General features: G+C 51.7%; 1 protein-coding gene across 1 annotated transcript; it reads left to right on the plus strand.

The window, feature by feature from the left end:
• Positions 1-538: 538 nt before the first annotated feature.
• LOC128279082 (T-box transcription factor TBX6-like) lies at positions 539-17,505 on the plus strand. The gene is made up of 5 exons (XM_053017803.1): positions 539-605; positions 2,438-2,600; positions 14,843-15,110; positions 15,213-15,350; positions 16,627-17,505. Exons 1-5 carry the CDS (start codon positions 539-541, stop codon positions 17,503-17,505), a joined length of 1,515 nt encoding a protein of 504 aa, XP_052873763.1.
• The last annotated feature ends 1,001 nt before the right edge of the window (positions 17,506-18,506 follow it).

Raw genomic sequence — 18,506 nt, forward strand, 5'->3', positions numbered from 1 at the left:
CACACCGCGTCGTCCTCACGCACGAAAGTCGTGGCCTTTCGGCCTCTAATCTAGGGGAAAGCAAATGCGATCCATTGCGCGAGGGACGCCGGGACGTACTCCGAGCCGGGCCCCGGTCCGGGTCCCGGTCGGTCGTAAATTAACAACTTCACTTCAGCCCATCATCAGCACGTTTAATCGTTCCCAACATCGTCATCACTCATAACTGCACCGCATAGGTTCGGGGGCCTTACCTACCGCACGCGGCCTGAACCGGCCTTTGCGTGCTTTGTGTCGCACGATCGCCAATTCCGTGCGCCAGTTTGGAACGTGTTTTCCATTGCCACACTTTGTAAGCAGCGTTTAATGGGCTTTGCATTACATCGTCCTAGCAAATTTGATGATAGTCGTGGCCGTTCGCGGCCCTGCAGACGAATCAATGTCATCTGTTGCGCCGCGCCGGGCTGGGAGGTTCTCATGGGGGGGAAGCAATCGTAAATCAATTTCAGCACCTCCGCGGCACCTTCGTCGAGGTTAACTTTTATCGTCCGGCGACAATATGGAGGAAGTAATTCCGTCAATCAGCCAGGGCGTCGATAGCACGCCCAATGAGTGGATCGTGTCACGCAAGTCGTGACAACAGGACATTCGAAGCGTTGAAGCTATCCATCCGGGACGACGGTCATGTAACATTAATGTCTCTTGTTCGTCTCTTACTTTGCCCTCAGGAAGTGTCGCCTTTTTGCTGTAGATAACGACATCATTTGGAGCGTTCGTTTCGATTGAAATGAATCCTGTCTATGATTTTCCATTTTTCATAATCACTTTTCCAGTCCAGGAAAACCCGTTTTCAATCTACTTCCTTCGACTGGAGCACCAAACTGATCTGATCTTCATGCCGAAAGCCTACCGAAAGCAAATCGATTTCAATCGAGCATCATCTCGCTGCGTATCTTATTTCGTGTTCCGTCCCGGCTTTTGGTCATTCTTTCCTGTTGTCTCGCTCCTTCTCGTTACTGCCCCTCGATCTCTTTATCATGCTTAATCCAAGCGCCACCCATGGAAGTTTGGCGGGAACAGGTCGGTCCGATTGAGCCGAACGGCGCCTTGCGTTTTCTGCGCAATCGATTCGAGGTTCGCAATCGCTACGTCCTTCGGCGATCGTGTAAACGATCGAGCGCCATGTCGGTACGGTCGAGAAAGAGCGAGACAGGAAAGGGCCCCACAGGGCTGGGGGCGACTCGTCGTCGTTGTCGCGGATGATTCTCTGTTTTATTCCTGGTTATGCTTTCTTCAGCCGTGCCGCACACACACACACACTACCTGGGGCCGGATGGTCAGCAGTTGGGCTTTGATATTGCGGCCTTCGGCACGATCGGCCACGCTACGCCAGGAAGATGATCATCCACACACCCGGTCCGGCCCGCCACGGCCCGGCCCCGGTGGAATGTGGATATGAATGTCTGTCTGGAAAATCGCCGGCGCCAAAGCCGCACGACGTGTAACAAGCACGAATTAATGATATAATTTTTTCTCTCTCTCATCTCCACTCACGCCTCGATCCGATCCGATCCGCCGCCGCCTCACTCACTTCACCCCGTCTCGGGGGTGACCCCGTGAGACGAAATCATCTCCCTCGTGGGCCCCTCTCGAAATAAATGACTATGAAATTTCCATTTTCACGGCTCATAATCCCTTCCGAGACAGGCGACCAGACCGGGGCCTCCGGTTTTTTTTCTTCCTTTCTTCCTTTCCTCTCTGCGCGGGGCAAAGGAAGGAAGGGCCGCCAGAGGCCCGAAATGAGGAGCAGAAGAGAGATGGTAGAAACAAAGACACACACTACACATGAAAAGGGAAGAAACAAAAGAAAGACAACACAAGAAATAAACATCTAACGAACCTCGTCGCGGCTCTGACAGGCCACTGACAAACTGGTTGAGCTTCTCATTTTTCCCTCCCGCCGCCGCGCACCCCGGTCACACAGAGTTTGGGTGGACGGCCACCTTTTTTCTTAATACATTTCTTCTCTCTCGGTCCGGGCCGGGTCTCATTCAGAATGGAACGAAGGTCCGACGGAAAGGGCAAACACCGACCGTCGAACGGAACAGCTTCCAACAGCTTCGGATCGATCCACCGTCGTCATCGTCGCGCTCACCGAAGCCCTGGACCTAATCGAATTGGGCTAATTATCTTTATTTAATTTTCTAATCACCGACCGTGGGTCGCTGCGGATCGATTCTTAGCCCCCTTTCGTGCCCTGCCGTTGGCTGTCGGGAAAGCCTAACGGGAAAATCGGGGAGGAAAATCACCAACACCACCACCACCACTTTCCGTCACGTCAGGTTTGGCGGGCGGAAAGAAAAACTCTGACAACCACTTAGTCGGGCGCGTTGCGTTTCCGGGCTCGGCAGCTTATTGACTCTCTCTCTCTCTCTCCGTCTCTGTGTGTGCTTTTCAGATCCGTTCCCAACGATGCTGCCGGTTCCGGTGCCATCGATGCATGCGATGGCCCTGCCACCGCGCTACTCCCTGCCCGGCGTGGAGTTGAAGCTCCAGAACAAGGAACTGTGGCGAGAGTTTCACAAGATCGGCACCGAAATGATCATCACCAAGAGTGGACGGTAAGTAAGATGGGAGGTTGGGCAGCACTCCATTATGGTACGCAAATGCGAGGATCACTCCTTCGATTTATGAAGATCGTTTATTGTCCCATTCCCTGTATTCAATTTAGCATTTCTTCACCACGCTGACCTAAGCCATCGAAAAGAATAACAGAACTCCGATGAGTGGTTCAAAACAAAGCACCAAACGACTCTTTCCACCTGTTGCATTCAGTTCGTTGGCAAAAAAAGGCCAAACACCATTCCCCCGGGGCGGAAGTGTCCTGGCGCCATCTGTGTTTGGTCCTGGCGACAAACGGTTCCCGATGCTTTCATCGTCCCTCAAAACGGTTGTTGTTTTTTGGCAAACTGCGGCACTGTCACCGCACGCCCCGGTCCGTTGGACGTAAAATGGCGCCTTGCACTGTTTGTTCCGGGCCCACATCAGGGACACCGACTGGTTGTGGTTTATTTTCGGTTTATAGGCTTCGCGATTCGGTTCTCGAATGTCCCACAATCGAGTCCCGATGGCATCCTCTACATTGTGGCATGCAAACGGACGTTCCCGCGATGGCCTCCGCTCTGTGGCGGGAGTTTGTTTGCGAAGGACACGCCACGGGTTTCTTCGGGCATTGTTTTTGTTTACCCGCGCGAAGTCCGATGGGAATTTTGGAACCGTCAAGAGTCCCTGTTTAGTGGCCATGTTAACCGGGAAAAGTCAAACGATTGTCTCAAGTTTGTCTGTATAAATATTATTGTCTGCACTACAACGGTGCCACTCGAGAGAAACTGGCTTGATGTATGTGCATTGACGCATCCTTTAGAATGTGCGTGACACTTCTTATTTACAGGGACAGTCAGTTGTAAATCTTCTTGCCGTTTCTTTGGTGGACAACTTCTAAATTATATTTATAAAAATTTAAGTTTGAATGTTATTTGAGTACGTTCGTTCTGCTGGACGTTGTTGGGACCATAAACTGCTGTTGAATTTCATCAGGGTATGGTAAAGTTGGTCAGATGAACTTCGTAATCAATTAATAAGGACTAATGGTCAGTATCTAAACGATTCCAGATTAAAGAGAAGAGTTGCCATGAACAACTTCCAGTGTTCTGAAGGCAATAATCCTAACATCAAGCAACGTTTGCAATAATCAGACTCTATGCACTACGAGCTGGATGAGTTTTCTGATCGCTTCTCGCTTTTGATTCATTTAAATTATACTTTAATGACTGAAATGACACTAGCTTCAGTAGCTTCGGAAACAAACGCACCAGAAACTCCAAATTTATTTTGGATCAGCCAGAGCTAGATTTAGAACAGATAGATATCTGACGCCCTAGAAACTTCCGAGTCGTCTAGATGGTGTCTACGATCAATGGATAATTCTTGTAACAGCATACAACCCTGAGGATCATAAATAGGTGAATATAACTGAAGATAAAAAAGATAATAAAATATAGGAGAAAAGGCACGGATTAGCCAACCTGTTTGGGAATGTTGGGACTCACATAGAAACCAAAACCGTATAGTAATGATTTGCAGAAAGGGTTGCCTAATGCACATCAGTCGATGAAATGCATTTGATAAGCCTCTCGAAAACGGAAAGTTCAAACGGACCAACATTCCGAATACACGAATGGCGTTAGATTCACTTGTCCCGACAACTCGACACACCGTACACATCCATCCTTCCATCCATCCATCCATCATCCCAATCACTACCGGCCGCCGCCGATAACCGTCCTCGGCGACCGTCGGAAGTTATCTGATCCTTCGAGAGTATGGACTCTCGACGCCCGTACCTGACGTGGCAACCGGCAACCGTACCCCAAATAAGCCACTAATCAAAACCAACCGAAATCCGCACCGGTGGGTGTTCCTACTTAAGATTCCTTTTGCCCCTCCGGGACAAAGGAGGCGATGTGTGATGAGATTATTTATGTCCTGAAACCCCATAATTAGCCGGAAGAAATATTTCCATTCATAATGCGCTACATTAAATATTGTGATAGTCCAGGCCCGATACAACCACGGTTCCCATTTGTTTTCTCCCCGCCATGCAATGGCGGCAGCGAGCCGGGGAACTGCTAATAAACGCGCCCGCCGTCGTTCCCGGGGGTTGCGTTTGGAACCCCTCTCTCGGCTCTTTCTCGGGGGTCGAACCGTGAAAGGCAAGTGTAAAGTTTATCACACATTTGCTGCGTGAGTGGTTCGTGAAAGCGATCCACGGCGCGATGGCGATGGACGGGCGGGACGGGTTGCGGGTTGCGTTTTAAGCAAACAACGGCGCCCGTAGCGTGGGTCGGCCCACCGAAAGCCTTGACGGCTACAACCGGGAAGCACTTGACGCCAGGGCGCCGTCAGAATGAGGGCGAGATTTAGATTTCGGGAGGACTCCACGGTGCCTGGGAAACGACGACGCTAGCAACCCGTCCACCGAGCGGGCTTCGTGTCTAGGAATCAGCATGTGGTCCTGGCGCCCAAATATTTTATGCAGGCGGCCCAAGGCGCGGCCTCGGAACGGGGAAAAAAAGAGAAACAGGCCACGCTAGCGAAGGAACGGAACACAAGCGAAACAATTCGGACCCACCGAAGACCCTGCAGGCTCGAAGACCTAGCTATGTTCGTTGTTTTTTCTTCTTCTCCCAGGGTCCAAATGTTGACTGAAACATGCCAACTGCGACTGCCGGCATGATGGACGAGGAACCGTGGAAAGCCACAAATGTTTGTATAATAAAGGGATGTCGAGTGCACCGTAGCGATGCTCCGGTTCGCCTGGCGCAACCTGTCCTATGCAGGATCGCGCCGTGACGTGATAAATCGAAGCACAAGTGGTTCGCCAGCACCAAGTGTCAAAGAGTTTAGTCCGTAAAACGTGTCGCCAAAAGTCGTCTAAGCCGGCGGCGGGAGCTCGGTTGCCTTCTGTCAAGGACGCTCACGTCGGATGGTGTCATCTTCTGACACGATCTTTTTTATCGTGTCCGGACGAAGGGGCGTATGAACTAGAGCAATCTGTCGGTGCGGTCGTACGCGGCAAACCGTTTCGTAATAAATAATGTACTCGTCCCAGGCTAGGCTACAACATCCTTCGCGCGTCGACATGGGTTTCGGATGTGACACTTGACTGACGGCGCCACTGTTCGAACAGATTGTGTTGCGATCGTAAATTGGTTAGAAAAAAACTGGGAAAACGTAGAGTTTACAGGTCGATTTGTCGGAGGAAAAAACGTACACGTGGCGTACACAATCGTTGACACATTCTATCAAGTCATGAGCAGAATATTCTCGCAGTTTTCAAAGCCAAAGTATTTTCGATATTTAAATTTAATACCAACGTTTAACTCAGGTTTAACGAGCTCTGCGGTAGATGTCTGTTTGACGCTTTTTGTACCTTTGTCATCTTTCGTGCGCCTCCCAAACTCATATCGGCCTCGTATCGGATATGAAGGATCAACATATTTTTATCTGCTGTGACAATATTGCCATAAATGAGACCATCTATGCTATCGAATGATGAAAAAGTGCAATTAGGTTGTACATGGCCCAATGTTTGTAATTAATCTTCTTTATAAACTCGTTATCGAAACATCTTACTTTAAAGTTTCTCCGGTTTCTCATCGGTCACCGTTTAATTGAGGAAACCTTACCGTACACTTAATTAAAATGCAGTTTTTGATTAATCGCTCGCAGCTGCGTGCACTGTCACCATTACACTTACACGAATAGGATCTTTAAGATGCCTGTAGCGTGTTCTGGCCCAGTTGACACAATCGGCCACTCGCGTCGCGTCAGTCACACCACCGTGCGTGTCAATTCGGCACATTGCAAAACCAATCAATCAGGCGCCGTTCATGGGCCCAAAATTTCAATAGAGGAAGAAGCCCGTTTCATGCTTCAATTGCCCGCTGCTGCCGTGCGCTGCAAAAGGAATAAACAGTGTGTGTGTGGATGGATCGCCGTGTAATTAATAACCAATCGGAGCGCGAAAGGAAACGGCGCAAAACAATTCCCGTCCGCGAGGACCCACGGCCACGGGCCATTAGTACTGATTTAATACTTCTCGCTCCGTGCAACGGGCGCAACCCCTAGCATTAGCCCGTCAGTCCAACAGGCCTTTAACGAGTCGCGGTGCGCAAGACGGGAAGAAACCTAGACGCTTATAATGAGCCTAGGCGAGCACGGCACAGCAGCAACAGCAACAACGGCAGCAGCAGCATAAAACAAAGCCTACAAAGGAAAACAAAAAGCGACCCGTGAAAATCATTTCTCTTCGCACAGCGAAAGGGGGCGTCATCCGGGGTCTCCGGGGCCCAGGGACTCTCCGGCGTCACCCGTTTCGTTCCTTTTTCGTTAATACCTATAATCAAAGCCAACAGTAAACGCAAATACGCGCGTGATAAATGTGGCGCAGAGCATTTTTCACGTAATAAAATTATACGCACTCTTCGAAATTCTCTGCTCCTCCCGTTCGGCTTCGCCATCAACCTGCAGCTCGCGTTTGTGTGTGTGTGCGTGTGTCGAACGTGCACAGAGTGTGGGAGACGGATCCATTCGATCGATTCCGGAGACCCGGGGCCGGGGCCATAAATTCGTTCCCGATCGTTCCCGGGATCCTACCGGAAACCTTTAAAGGCCCGCTCGGGGATTGGGATGCCCGCGGTTCTCAGTGATCGGATCGGTTCCCAGCGCTCCGGTGCGGTGCTCCGGTGGTGGACAGAATTGGAATACTGGCCCCGGCCCGCGACTAGATTTGATTTATGTGTATCCATTTCGGGCGCACCGCACCGAAAGCGCCCCTCTCTGGGGAGCCATGCGGCCAAGACGGACCCCACCTGACCGGGACCGCGGGTGCGGGGCCGGACTACGCCTGGAGCCGGTGGCGACTAATGAGCTGGTGGCAAACGCGCGGGGAGGAAACACACACAAACACAGGCGCGCGTCAGGCGGGCCCGCCCGCCGTACGGAGCATAAAACATAACCTGTTGCACCCCATAACGGCGGGGCCCGCCCGGATTGGGGGGGTCTGGCGTTGGAGCCACGGCTCGTGAATGAACCGGGCGTCGCCGTGGTCGGGCGGACGGGATGGGGCCACGCGGGGCCACAAGGGAGATCCACGATAAATATCAATGGAGAGTGAACGAAACGAAAAAGGGGAAATAAAATGTTATTACCATGTTGGCGCCTCCCGGGCGAGCCTCCCGGGACGCACCGCGTGGCGCTTCACCGCCACCGTGCCCCACGTGGTATCCCCCCGCCCACCAGAGACCGGAGTTTACCCGGAGCACTGGTGGAATGTGTTTTTAATTTTTCAATTTTCAGAATTACCTGCTTCGCCGTTCGGCCGCGTTCGTCGCTTGTTTCGGCGCTCGAGTCTTTCGTTTCGTTTCGGGGCCTTTCGCGATCCACCGGGCGCGGGCGGAGTGCGGTGGTGGCCGCGCGGTGTCTGGAGCCACCAACACACACACACACATAGCGCCAATCAAGCCGAGAACCCGTGGCCCGAGAACGGGCCGCGAGGCGCAGATAATTATCCGCCCAAAAATAATAGTTGATTGTTAATAGGCGAGCAAGAAGCGGGTGATGCGCGGGTGGTTGAAGGCCGCGACATCAGCCCCAAGTGTGTGTGTGCTATTGGTGATGAGTGCCCCTCCGTGAGGAGGCCCCCTCGCACACGCTAACCACGGTGGAAAACTGTGGAACCGGCAACCGAGCTTGTTAGTGATCGAGAAAATTTGGTACACCGTCACACCTTGACGAAGACGAAGGCGAAGAGGAAGAAGAAGCGGAACGCGAAGGCAGAAACAACAAATAACAAACAAACAAACAAAATATCCAATAATTTCGCCTGATTTGCCTCGATCATGGGTTGTTAAAGGGTGATTTTCGGGTTCCGCTCGAGCTGGGGTTTTTTTGCTCTTCACTTTCGCGTCGTGTTGCGTTGTGGGTGGCTGAACCACTGGGATGGCGGGGAGGGTGGCGAAGGTGAGAAGATGCCCCATTCTTCTCACACAACTGCTCAATCAACTCGACGCCACGTCGTTACATTTAATACCCACCTCGGCGGGCTCGGGCCTCGCGAGTTTCGGTTGATTGAATTGATTGTTCTTGTGCAGCACCAGCAGCAACAGCGCGGATGGACAATTTCGCTGGCCAAGGCTGGGCCCCAAATCCTGAACAGGCTGATGGGTGGGAGATCTCACCATTGCAACCGAACACAAATCAACACCTCGAAAAAGTGGAACCAACAGAACGGTGCAGAACCGTGGCATCCTGTGGTCTGTTCCGGGCGCCACGGGAACGGAGGGTGACCGGAAAAGCACGCGGTTCTGGGTGTGTCCGGGTGCGCGGGTGTGCGGGAGCCCCAAAATGTAAACAGACAATTATTTACTTCTAACCAAATCATCTCCGGTAATTGTAATTCGAATGTGTTGATTGTATGTAATTTTCCACACTTCGCTAATTGGGAAGCAATTATCGAAGTCGAAATAATGGGGAAACGAACCAACAAACAGCTCCTGAAGCTCCCGGCCGCCCCCGGGGGAACTCTCTCAGGCGAAATCGTTTGCCCGTAAGCTGGGTCGAAAAAAGTGATCATAAAATAATTGGACACTTGAAAAGGTGCTCATTTGCCCGTTGTCGAATGATTGTTTGTCTGCCGATTGTTTGGTGATGACTGGAACACCGTTTTGGCGATCGTCTAGCCTAGGAACAATTCCGGGAGAACCATAACGGGGACCATTCCGTGGAGCTATCGCTCACCACGAGCAGCAGATGATCGGAGGAACATGATCGAGATCACGTTGCATGATTGATAGGAAAATTATTGCATATTTATTGTTACACAAACAAGTGTTGACCACCCAGCCCAGCTGATGGGCCGCCACCTGAAGGCATCGCCTGAAGGGACGTCCAACGGTTCATCTGTCACTCGGTCCCGCACATCTGCCACCGCTGGACCGCGGTCGCTCCCAATTAGTACATACACATTCCTGGCCAGCGGGCCGCCTGCCAGTTGGGGCTCGCTTTAAAAGGCGCTGACATGGCGTCTGCTCCGGACCGACCGAGCCATCGACTCAAGCGATCCTTGCAACAAAAAATAAACAGCAAACCACCATCTACTGATTGGTTTGATATCGCGATCGAGCCAATTTGCAGTACATACACCACGAAAAATGCATTATTCATGGGCGCGCGCCACAGGCAAGCTGGCGACGAGCCATCACTTGGCTGACATATTAACTTGCCACTTGGCGCACACTCGGGCGGCCTCTGTGCGCGTAGTGAACAGCTCTCTTTCGAATTTCACACGAAGAAAACGGAGGCTTTGGCAACACGTTGGATCGAAACATTAATTTCACAGCCAGCAAATCGTATGGTTTGTGGATTTTAGGTTTCCCAACACAATTGATACGCGAATCTTACTGTGCTCTCCGAGACTCGTCTCACTTGACGCGATTCGGACGAGGCGACACTTTCTTGACACCTTGTCCGTCGGTCAGCCAGCCAACGCAGCGGTTCTTCGATGGCCCACTCGGCAGTGGCCCGTTTTTACTACCCAGCTACCCATTCATAAATGAAACATGGAGCCGCGCAAGAGGCATTGGTCACCAGACACCTTCCCGAGGGATGCCTTTTTTGCACGCGACCGTTCGTCCATCGAGACCGATCAGCCACCGATTACTTGGATCCCTTTCCGGGTCCCGCAATGGTCGTGACAAAGCGCGCTTGGAAGCGCTCCAAAACAACGGATCGTGAGGTAACGGAAGGCGCTACATGCGCTACCAAACGCTCGCGTCACGCTCCGCCGGTGTGCGGTTAGCGAGTGTGGATCGCGTTACATTATAAACAACTTAAAATTACGCTTATCAACATCCCCGGGGACCAGAGCACCGAACGGGTGGCACGTTAGCCGCTCCCGTTCCCGGGTATCGAATATCGTTCTGCGGCTAAAGACCGTTGGCGCAACTTTGTAGAGGAGCGCCGTTTGCACCTGAAACGGTGCTTCCGAGGTGCGTCACATCCTTTGCGAGAGTTTTTTTTAAATTTTATTCTACAGGGTGATCCATCTAGTGTTTGGATTTTAAACTAGCGATTACTTGCCTATTCAAACTACATAAAACTTCATTCTGCAAATGGTGAACATTTAGTAAAAACTTTGACATGTTGAAATATTAAAAACTTATTTCCACAGATTCTGCAACTCCAACTGTACGAAATTTGAAAAGCTCATTTCTACCTCGGTGGTTATGTTAACAAGCAGAAGAGAAGTCAAATTGGGGGTTCGGAACCCCACACGTTGTGCAAGAGAAGATAATAACACATCGTTCAACAAGTCCCGGGACTAACTATGAAAACAACATATTATGGGCAAAATTCTTTATTATTCATCAACATAATCTCCTTCAAGTGTAATACAATCATTCCAACGCTTCTCTAACTTTTCAATGCCATGTTTGTAGTACGATTTGTCTTTTGACTCAAAATGAACCTCAGTAGCAGCGATCACCTCCTCATTCGAGCCAAATCTTTTTCCCTGGAGCATCTTTTTGAGATCCGTAAAGATCCAGTAATCGCTGGGGCCAGATCCGGCGAGTACGGAGGATGAGGAAGCAGTTGGAAGCCTAATTCGTTGAATTTGGTCATCGTTTTGATTGACTTGTGGCATGGTGTCGATGAAAGAGCAAACGCGGCATCCATTTGGAAAAAATCTTTTTCATAGCCAAATTTTGGTGCAAAATAGTAAATGCACTACCAGTTGATATGTTCATCATCTTTGCTATCTCGTGCACTTTCATTTTGCGGTCCCCCATCACGATTTTCAGAAAACAATGTTTTATCAACACACGAAACTCGTTTTGGTCCATTTTTTCACGATTGCAAAGGTAGCGTCATTTTAACCACTATAGCTTTCTTGGTTATGTTTCGAGTTACATCAAATTTTGACACATATTATCTGAAAGTTGTTACTTCTGATCCTTGGTATATAAATGGCGTTATTAGCGCCATCTCTACGCTAGTCCCGGGACTTATTGAACGATGTGTTACACCATCAACAAGTGAGTGTTAAATGCGGATTTTTGTCTGGCGGCATCATCGGCCCATTTTTCTTCGAAAGTTAAGAAGAAGCCGCAACCGTCGATGGCGTACGCTACGTTGGCAAGAAATGTTGGCTAATCGGTTCTTGGCGCTGAATTGAAGCTGAAAACTTGGACCCCATATTTCACCCTATATTTAACCAGAAGGAAGTTCATTCAGAAGCTCATTCGGAGGATTGATTTAATTTAACTTAAGAAAACCTTTATAAACAAGTTTAAAGTTGTACATCAAAATCGACTCGCACGGGAGCTGGTGAAAAACTACACCCTCTGTGGGAGGGCCGAACGGGCGGGCGCAGGCGACGGACCGACATAAAACTAACAAACCTATTTGTTACGCTGTATTATATGATCCCCCGGTTCGGTTCGTTACAATCCACCGCAAGCCTCGAGCTCGTTCTGTGGTTTGATTTATGCCATCGCGCAGCTCTGGGACGGCCGCGTCTTCCGTTTTTCCCGTCCGGCGCTTGCCTTGGCGCCACCGAGCAATTTCGTCTCGCGCGCGGGGGGGGGGGGATGCGAGCCCTCGAAGATTCCCCGATTGGTGCATCGCTGCGCTGCGTCCGGCTACCGAGCACCGCCATCCGCGCAGTCGGCTGTATGTAAATGCGCTTCCAACAGCTTTGGGCAGCGCAAAGGTAAACAAAACCTTGCCTCCAAACGCCCCCCGTGCCCTTCGCGCCCAGTGCGGGCCAATTTGCGGAATGTCTTCCTTTCGCGCGGGCGCGCACCGTCAAGGCTTCCCGTTTGTGGCTGGTCCACGACCAGCTGGTGGGCCGATCCGCGGGACCGGTATCGTCTTGGTCTGGTCACCGCCGTACGAGACGAGAGGCCCGTCGAAGGGCTTCTGGTTAGCCGTCCCGTCGCGTACCCCGAACCCCGCTCGGCTCGGCCGTGCTTGGGGAAAATTTGTGAAAACGTATCATTAAAATTGATTTGTAGCGATGAAATAATAATTTAGCAGAGAGCCTGAAATTATACGGCTAGCGAGGGCTCCCCAAAAGCCACGGTTCCTCACACAAGGATGAAGCGCGAAAGACAATGAGCTGGGCGCGAGAGAGGACACCGCACACACACACACACGCTAAGAGGAGCGAGAAAAACGGCCTCACAGCTCGCCACCAATAAGATCTCGTTAGCATTATGCCTTTCCACGCGGCAGTTTTTGTTGCTGTTGGTTTTTCTCGTCGGCATCCTCGACGTCGAGATGACGCACGTTGTGTGTGGTTTTTACTTCTTCGTTTCTGTTTTTCTTTGCAACAGCAGCATCGGCCACACCACACGCAGGCTCATGGTTCCGTTTTTTTCTCCTTTTGCTTGGGTGGCTAAAATTGGAGCCCGCCCGGTGGCCCTCGGGGCGAGGCATTATCGTGCCCTCGTGCCTCGCGAGGTCCACCAGCCCACCGCCGTCAGGCGCCTGCCGGTTTTTTTTTCAGGGGTACGGCTGAGGGGCCGTAAATCTCGCAACGACACTCCACGGGGCCCGCGGTGGCGTAAATTTAAAAGATCACCTGTTGACGTCTTGATGTAGAAGCGGACAGAACGAGGTCTGTTTCGGATTTTCTGTTTTTTCGGTTGTTGGCCCGGGAAACGGGAATCGTAATCGATGTTACCCACACATAATGGGGGGCCGAGATTAGTGTGCGTCTACGTAACGTGGCCGGAGTCTGATAATAATATGCGCTGTTGATCAAACAATCTGCTGTTGAGTAGAAAGACGTATAACTTAGTGTCTATGATATGTCGGACATCCTGGAACAATTCGATGAAGCAATTCCCATTGAAGTACTAACCATACACAACATAGCTTAGCTTCGGCTTTTGGGCGAGAACCACTTTAAATCAGGTTTTTATCAAATTTTTATCAGGTTGAGAAAAAACAAATTCACTTTGTCGCGAACGACAGCCGACGTGACAGACTGCCAAGCCGTGTTCAGCGCCAGTGCACACAAGGGCGGCTGACACGGCGAATTCGACGGCGGCAACACCGACAAATAATGGCACCCGGCCCGGGAATAGTGTGTGTGGCGCACCGGCCGATCAGCTGGCGACCTGGACCGGGGTGCACGACCCCGATAATGAGAGACCGAAAAAACGAGGAGTTGGAGTGAAAACGTTACGGAAGAAAGACGGGTTTTTTTTTAAACCCCACCACGAATTGCTAGAACGCTCATTCGCTAGAACGCCAAACGCTCAAAGCTGCTGGATGCGAATTGGGAATGCAAATAAAGTGACAAGTTTAAAGAACCGTCTTAGTTTTTTTCATTCAAAGTTGCTGTACGCAACACACTTTTTTCTCGGTAGATGGCTGTAAAATCACAGAAATAATCGAAGTCGATCGGCATGTTAGCAGTCTTGGCATCGCCCAGGAGCTAAATATCGACCACAAAACACTTTTAAACGGTTTGAGCAAAGCTGAATTCAAACAGAAGCTCGATGCTTGGACGCCACACCAATTACCACCAAAAAATATGGTGGATCGAATTTCCATCTGCGAAGCCTTAGTCAAACGGAATGAGAAATAGTTCACATGCGACAATACTGTGCCTAAACGAACGTCGTCAAAGCGTGTCGAAGCAGCATTAGCGGCAGGGCCAAAGCAGGGCTCACGGCCAAGAAGGTTCAATTGTGTTTTTGGTGGGACGTGGAAGGCATCATTTATTATGAGTTGCTACCGTGTGGCCACACACTAAATTGAAATCTCTACCTTCAACAACTGTATCGCTTGAAGAAAGCGATTGACCAGAAACGGCTATAATTGGCCAACAAAAGAGGGAATTCGGATCATCGGGAATTTCTAAATTTCTTTTCCCTTAGCCGAATGTAATCACCTACAAATCGGCATCTGGGAAGAATTGATGGTCTGCTGAATCCATTCCTATATTGGGCAATGAATCGATACGAGAGACTCGAATAAATTAACCCCTCTTAGTGACTACCACACTTTAAAGTGGGCTCGAAACATCGGCCACCCGAATCACGACTTCAATGCTCTCGGGCATAATGATAGTTCGAAGATTGCCGTCGATTGCGCCATACCCACAATGTGGTTCCGACTTCCGCCCGTGAAGCGCGCTTTTGGCGTGAAGGAAAATTTCATCTTTATTCCACCACTTTCTCACTCTCTCTTTCTCCCCCCTCTCTCTCTCTCCCCTCTCTCTCTGTAGCCGAATGTTTCCGTCGATGCGCCTAACGGTGGACGGGCTGGATGCGGACACAAATTACTGCGTGCTGCTCGAGATGATGCCCATTAGCGACTGTCGGTTCAAGTTCAGTGGCTCGCAATGGGTCCCGGCCGGAGGGGCCGAACCGCAGAGCCCCCAGCGCTTCTGCCTGCACCCGGACAGTCCAGCCCTCGGAACCCACTGGGCCTCCCAGCCGATCGTCTTCAACAAGGTGAAACTGACGAACAACACGCTCGACAATAATGGCCACGTAAGTGATGCGAAAGGACATTCCCATGGCGTAGTGGGTCCGTATCAACAGGGTTTTAAAATGATCCACGGTTTCGGTTTCGATTACTTTCGCGGTCCACAGGTCGTACTAACCAGCATGCACAAGTACCAGCCCCGGATCCACGTCATCCGCACCTCGGACCCATCGCAGATCCCTTGGGCCGCCCAGCAAGCGTTCGTCTTTCCGGAAACCGAATTCGTCGCCGTTACGGCCTATCAGGTTAGTTGTTTATTTCCATTTCTATCCATTGGTCTATCCATTTCACTGTTCTGCGTAAGGCTCGATTGGAACGTGTGGTGTGTTTTCGAATGTCCTAACTACAGTCGTGTCGTCTCCTAAAATGGATCTTTGCCGAGAATAGGGTGATTCGAAGACCTGCAGGTGTATTATTAAAGTTTGTCCAGATAATTAATTTGCATCGTTAAATCGTCACTTTTCTGGTCTCTACTAGACCCGCTGCTAGTGAGAAAAGACCAAATCGGTACCAGAACTTCTCCATAGTAATCTTTGGCTATGTCCAGTAACTTGCTGCTGTGCGTAAAAAATACCAGATTTGTGGAGAGGCAATTCTTGGCTCACATTCCTCGTCCCATATTTTTCCGCTACCACTGCTTTCGCCTGACTAAGCATCATGTGACTTCTGACTATTCACTAAACTCAAGAGGCCGCTCCGTGGACACCTTATGTAAAAGGCTACTTCTAAGCAGAACTTTTAGGAACGTTTCGAAAATTAGAACAACTCTAGACATAGATGTGTTACATAGAGTAGGGGGTTCTTTAAAGGAAACGACATAGATTTAGAGGAATAACGAGGGATTTCTAAAGTCATTCCAGCGAATTCCCGAACTCCTTTGGCCATAGTAGTAATGGTAGGCTAGCCGAATGTAGACGTAAATCTGTTCATGGCCGCCATTTCGTTGCCCGAAACTCCAGACCAAACCATAGCTCAACCCCCAATCCTGTCCCCGGCCTTTCACCCAACTCCAGTCTCGCTCCCGACCCGACGGTGCTGGCGGCACCGTCTTTTGACCATCGAAACCACCGATTGCTTTGATCGATCTCACCGGCGGCGTCGGGTTGACAAACCGGAAAGCCTAAGGGACGGGGGAATACGTCGTGGAACGAAAAAAAAACATGATACCGGCCGCTGTGATCCGTCATGTCGCGGGGCCGCTGCTGTCGCGCGGAGCCACGAAACAGGATTGACATCGATCTTCGGGCGGCGGCTCAACCCGATGACTGATTGGGCTATCGGTGGGGCTTACCGACGGGCATGGGCATGCTGTACGCCCGCCCGCTAATGCTCACTAAAGATCTTAATTATGAGACGTCCGTGCCGCGTCGGGCCCTTTCCCTCACCGACCGTGACAAACGCACCACCCCTTCGCTCGCTTTGATGCATAATCCCATTTCGGCTTATCGACGCGGCGACGGCTGCGCTCCATGGACATTTTCTGACATCTTTTCTTTTTGCTCTCTCTCTTTCACTCTCTAGAACGATCGCATCACGAAGCTGAAGATCGATAACAACCCGTTCGCCAAGGGATTCCGCGAGACGGGACAGTCGCGCTGCAAGCGCAAGATGGGCTGCAATGCATCAACGTCGTCGTCATCCTCGTCGGGCGGTGGAGAAGGCTCCGGTGGCGGTGGTGGTGGTGGCGGTGCCGACGGTGGTGGACAGCTGACGGACGATGAGGATCGCCACGAGCACGAGCTGCTCGGCAAGCGGCCCCGATCCGACCACGATGGGTCGCCGGATCCGCTGCGGCAGCAACCGATGCGACACCTTCCGCCGACCGGCCCGGAGATGCTGCTGATGCGCCATTACAACCAGATGTTCAACCCGGGCTGGATGGACCTCATGCTGCCGTACTTTGCACGCCAACCACCCTACGTGCCGCACGGCCACCCGCAGCACCCAGCGCAAAGTCATCACCATCAACATCCGCACCATCATCATCCACCGCACCACCATCAGCATCCGCCCGGGATGCCGGGCGGATCACCGTTTCATCCGTTCGGCCACCATCCCGGCGGCCACCCGACCGCCATCCCGCCGGTGGTTTCACCGGCCCACTCCAACCCCGAGTCGGTGGACGGGCGATCGTCAGCGTTCAGTGGCGGGCCGCAGACGGGCAGCGATCAGGAGTCGGCCACGGGTGAACGGCCTCCGACGAGTCCTGCCGGATCTCCGCGACCCACGATACACCGACCGGCGGCCATCAGACCACCGGCTTCGCCGTTGGAAGCGAGCCCGGGCTCGTTGCCGGGACCGGCCGTGGAACCGGGCGAAGTGGAAGCGGCCGCCGATGGGACGGCGGCTGACGCGGATCGGAAGATCAACTTCAGTATCGCCTCCATTCTGTTGCTCTAGCAAACGGAGTGCGGGCGGGCGCCCGCCTCTAGTCTAGTCTAGGACCCCGGCGGAGTCGGAGTGGTACGAGAGAAATAGCCTGTGCCTTAGGTAGTGCGTGCAGGGTCCCTGAGCGGAGGTCCTGTTCCGTCTCATGGGATCCGCAGACGGCACGCGAAAGCTATCGAAATAACTAAATAAACCTGTAGAGCGATCAATACGAACGGAACACTCCAGATGGGATGAGCCCATGCCGTGTCCTTTGCTTTGTCTTTGGCTTTGGCCGCAAACGATCCGAATCAGCCGAACGAACACAGCCCCGCACCGGTCAGTATCCTTTTAGGGAAATGCAAAATGCATCTTACAATGCCGCGCACTCGAGTACCTTTCTTCTTCGGGCGGCGTGGCGCACGGCGGTCCAGGTGAGTCTTTTCTTTCGAGTTCCATTCTTTCGGAGCCTATTTCTTCGGCCACTCCCGGGTGCACCCGAAGCGCTTTTCTTCGCCAAATCGCCCAAAGAAAGGCCCAAGAGCCGGAGGTCGGGCTCTCGCGAACGGAGAGCCCGGGACAAATATTTGTCCCACACGACAAAGCGTGGCCACTTGAGGACACTATGGGCACCGGGCTAACCCGGTGCCGGTGCCGATGACCAGCTCCCGGTAGGCCACTTAGGCCTAATGGGACTTAGAATTTGTCGTCTAATTGTCATCTCCCGGGACCGATCGCCGGTCGCAGGACGGCCGGCCAGCTTAATCGGCTTGCGTGTGGCACGGAGCAGATTAGCAAACCCCCGGGGGCACCCGTGGCCACGGTTGATCCTGCCACGATCCTTGCCAGTTCAAGTACGTATGCGGCCCGTTTTTGTTTCGAAATAATGAAATCCACTCGAAACCGGAGCCAGATACCATTATTATGTTAATTCGAAACCTTAATCCTGTTTAATGCAGGCCTGAGAGCCTGGCTGGCTTCGGTGGGCTTTAGGCTTTCGACGGCGTTTGTGTTTTGAAAGGGCCACCGTGCTA

This window comes from Anopheles cruzii, chromosome 2 (assembly GCF_943734635.1).
Source record: "Anopheles cruzii chromosome 2, idAnoCruzAS_RS32_06, whole genome shotgun sequence".
Classification (NCBI taxonomy): Eukaryota; Metazoa; Arthropoda; class Insecta; order Diptera; family Culicidae; genus Anopheles; species Anopheles cruzii.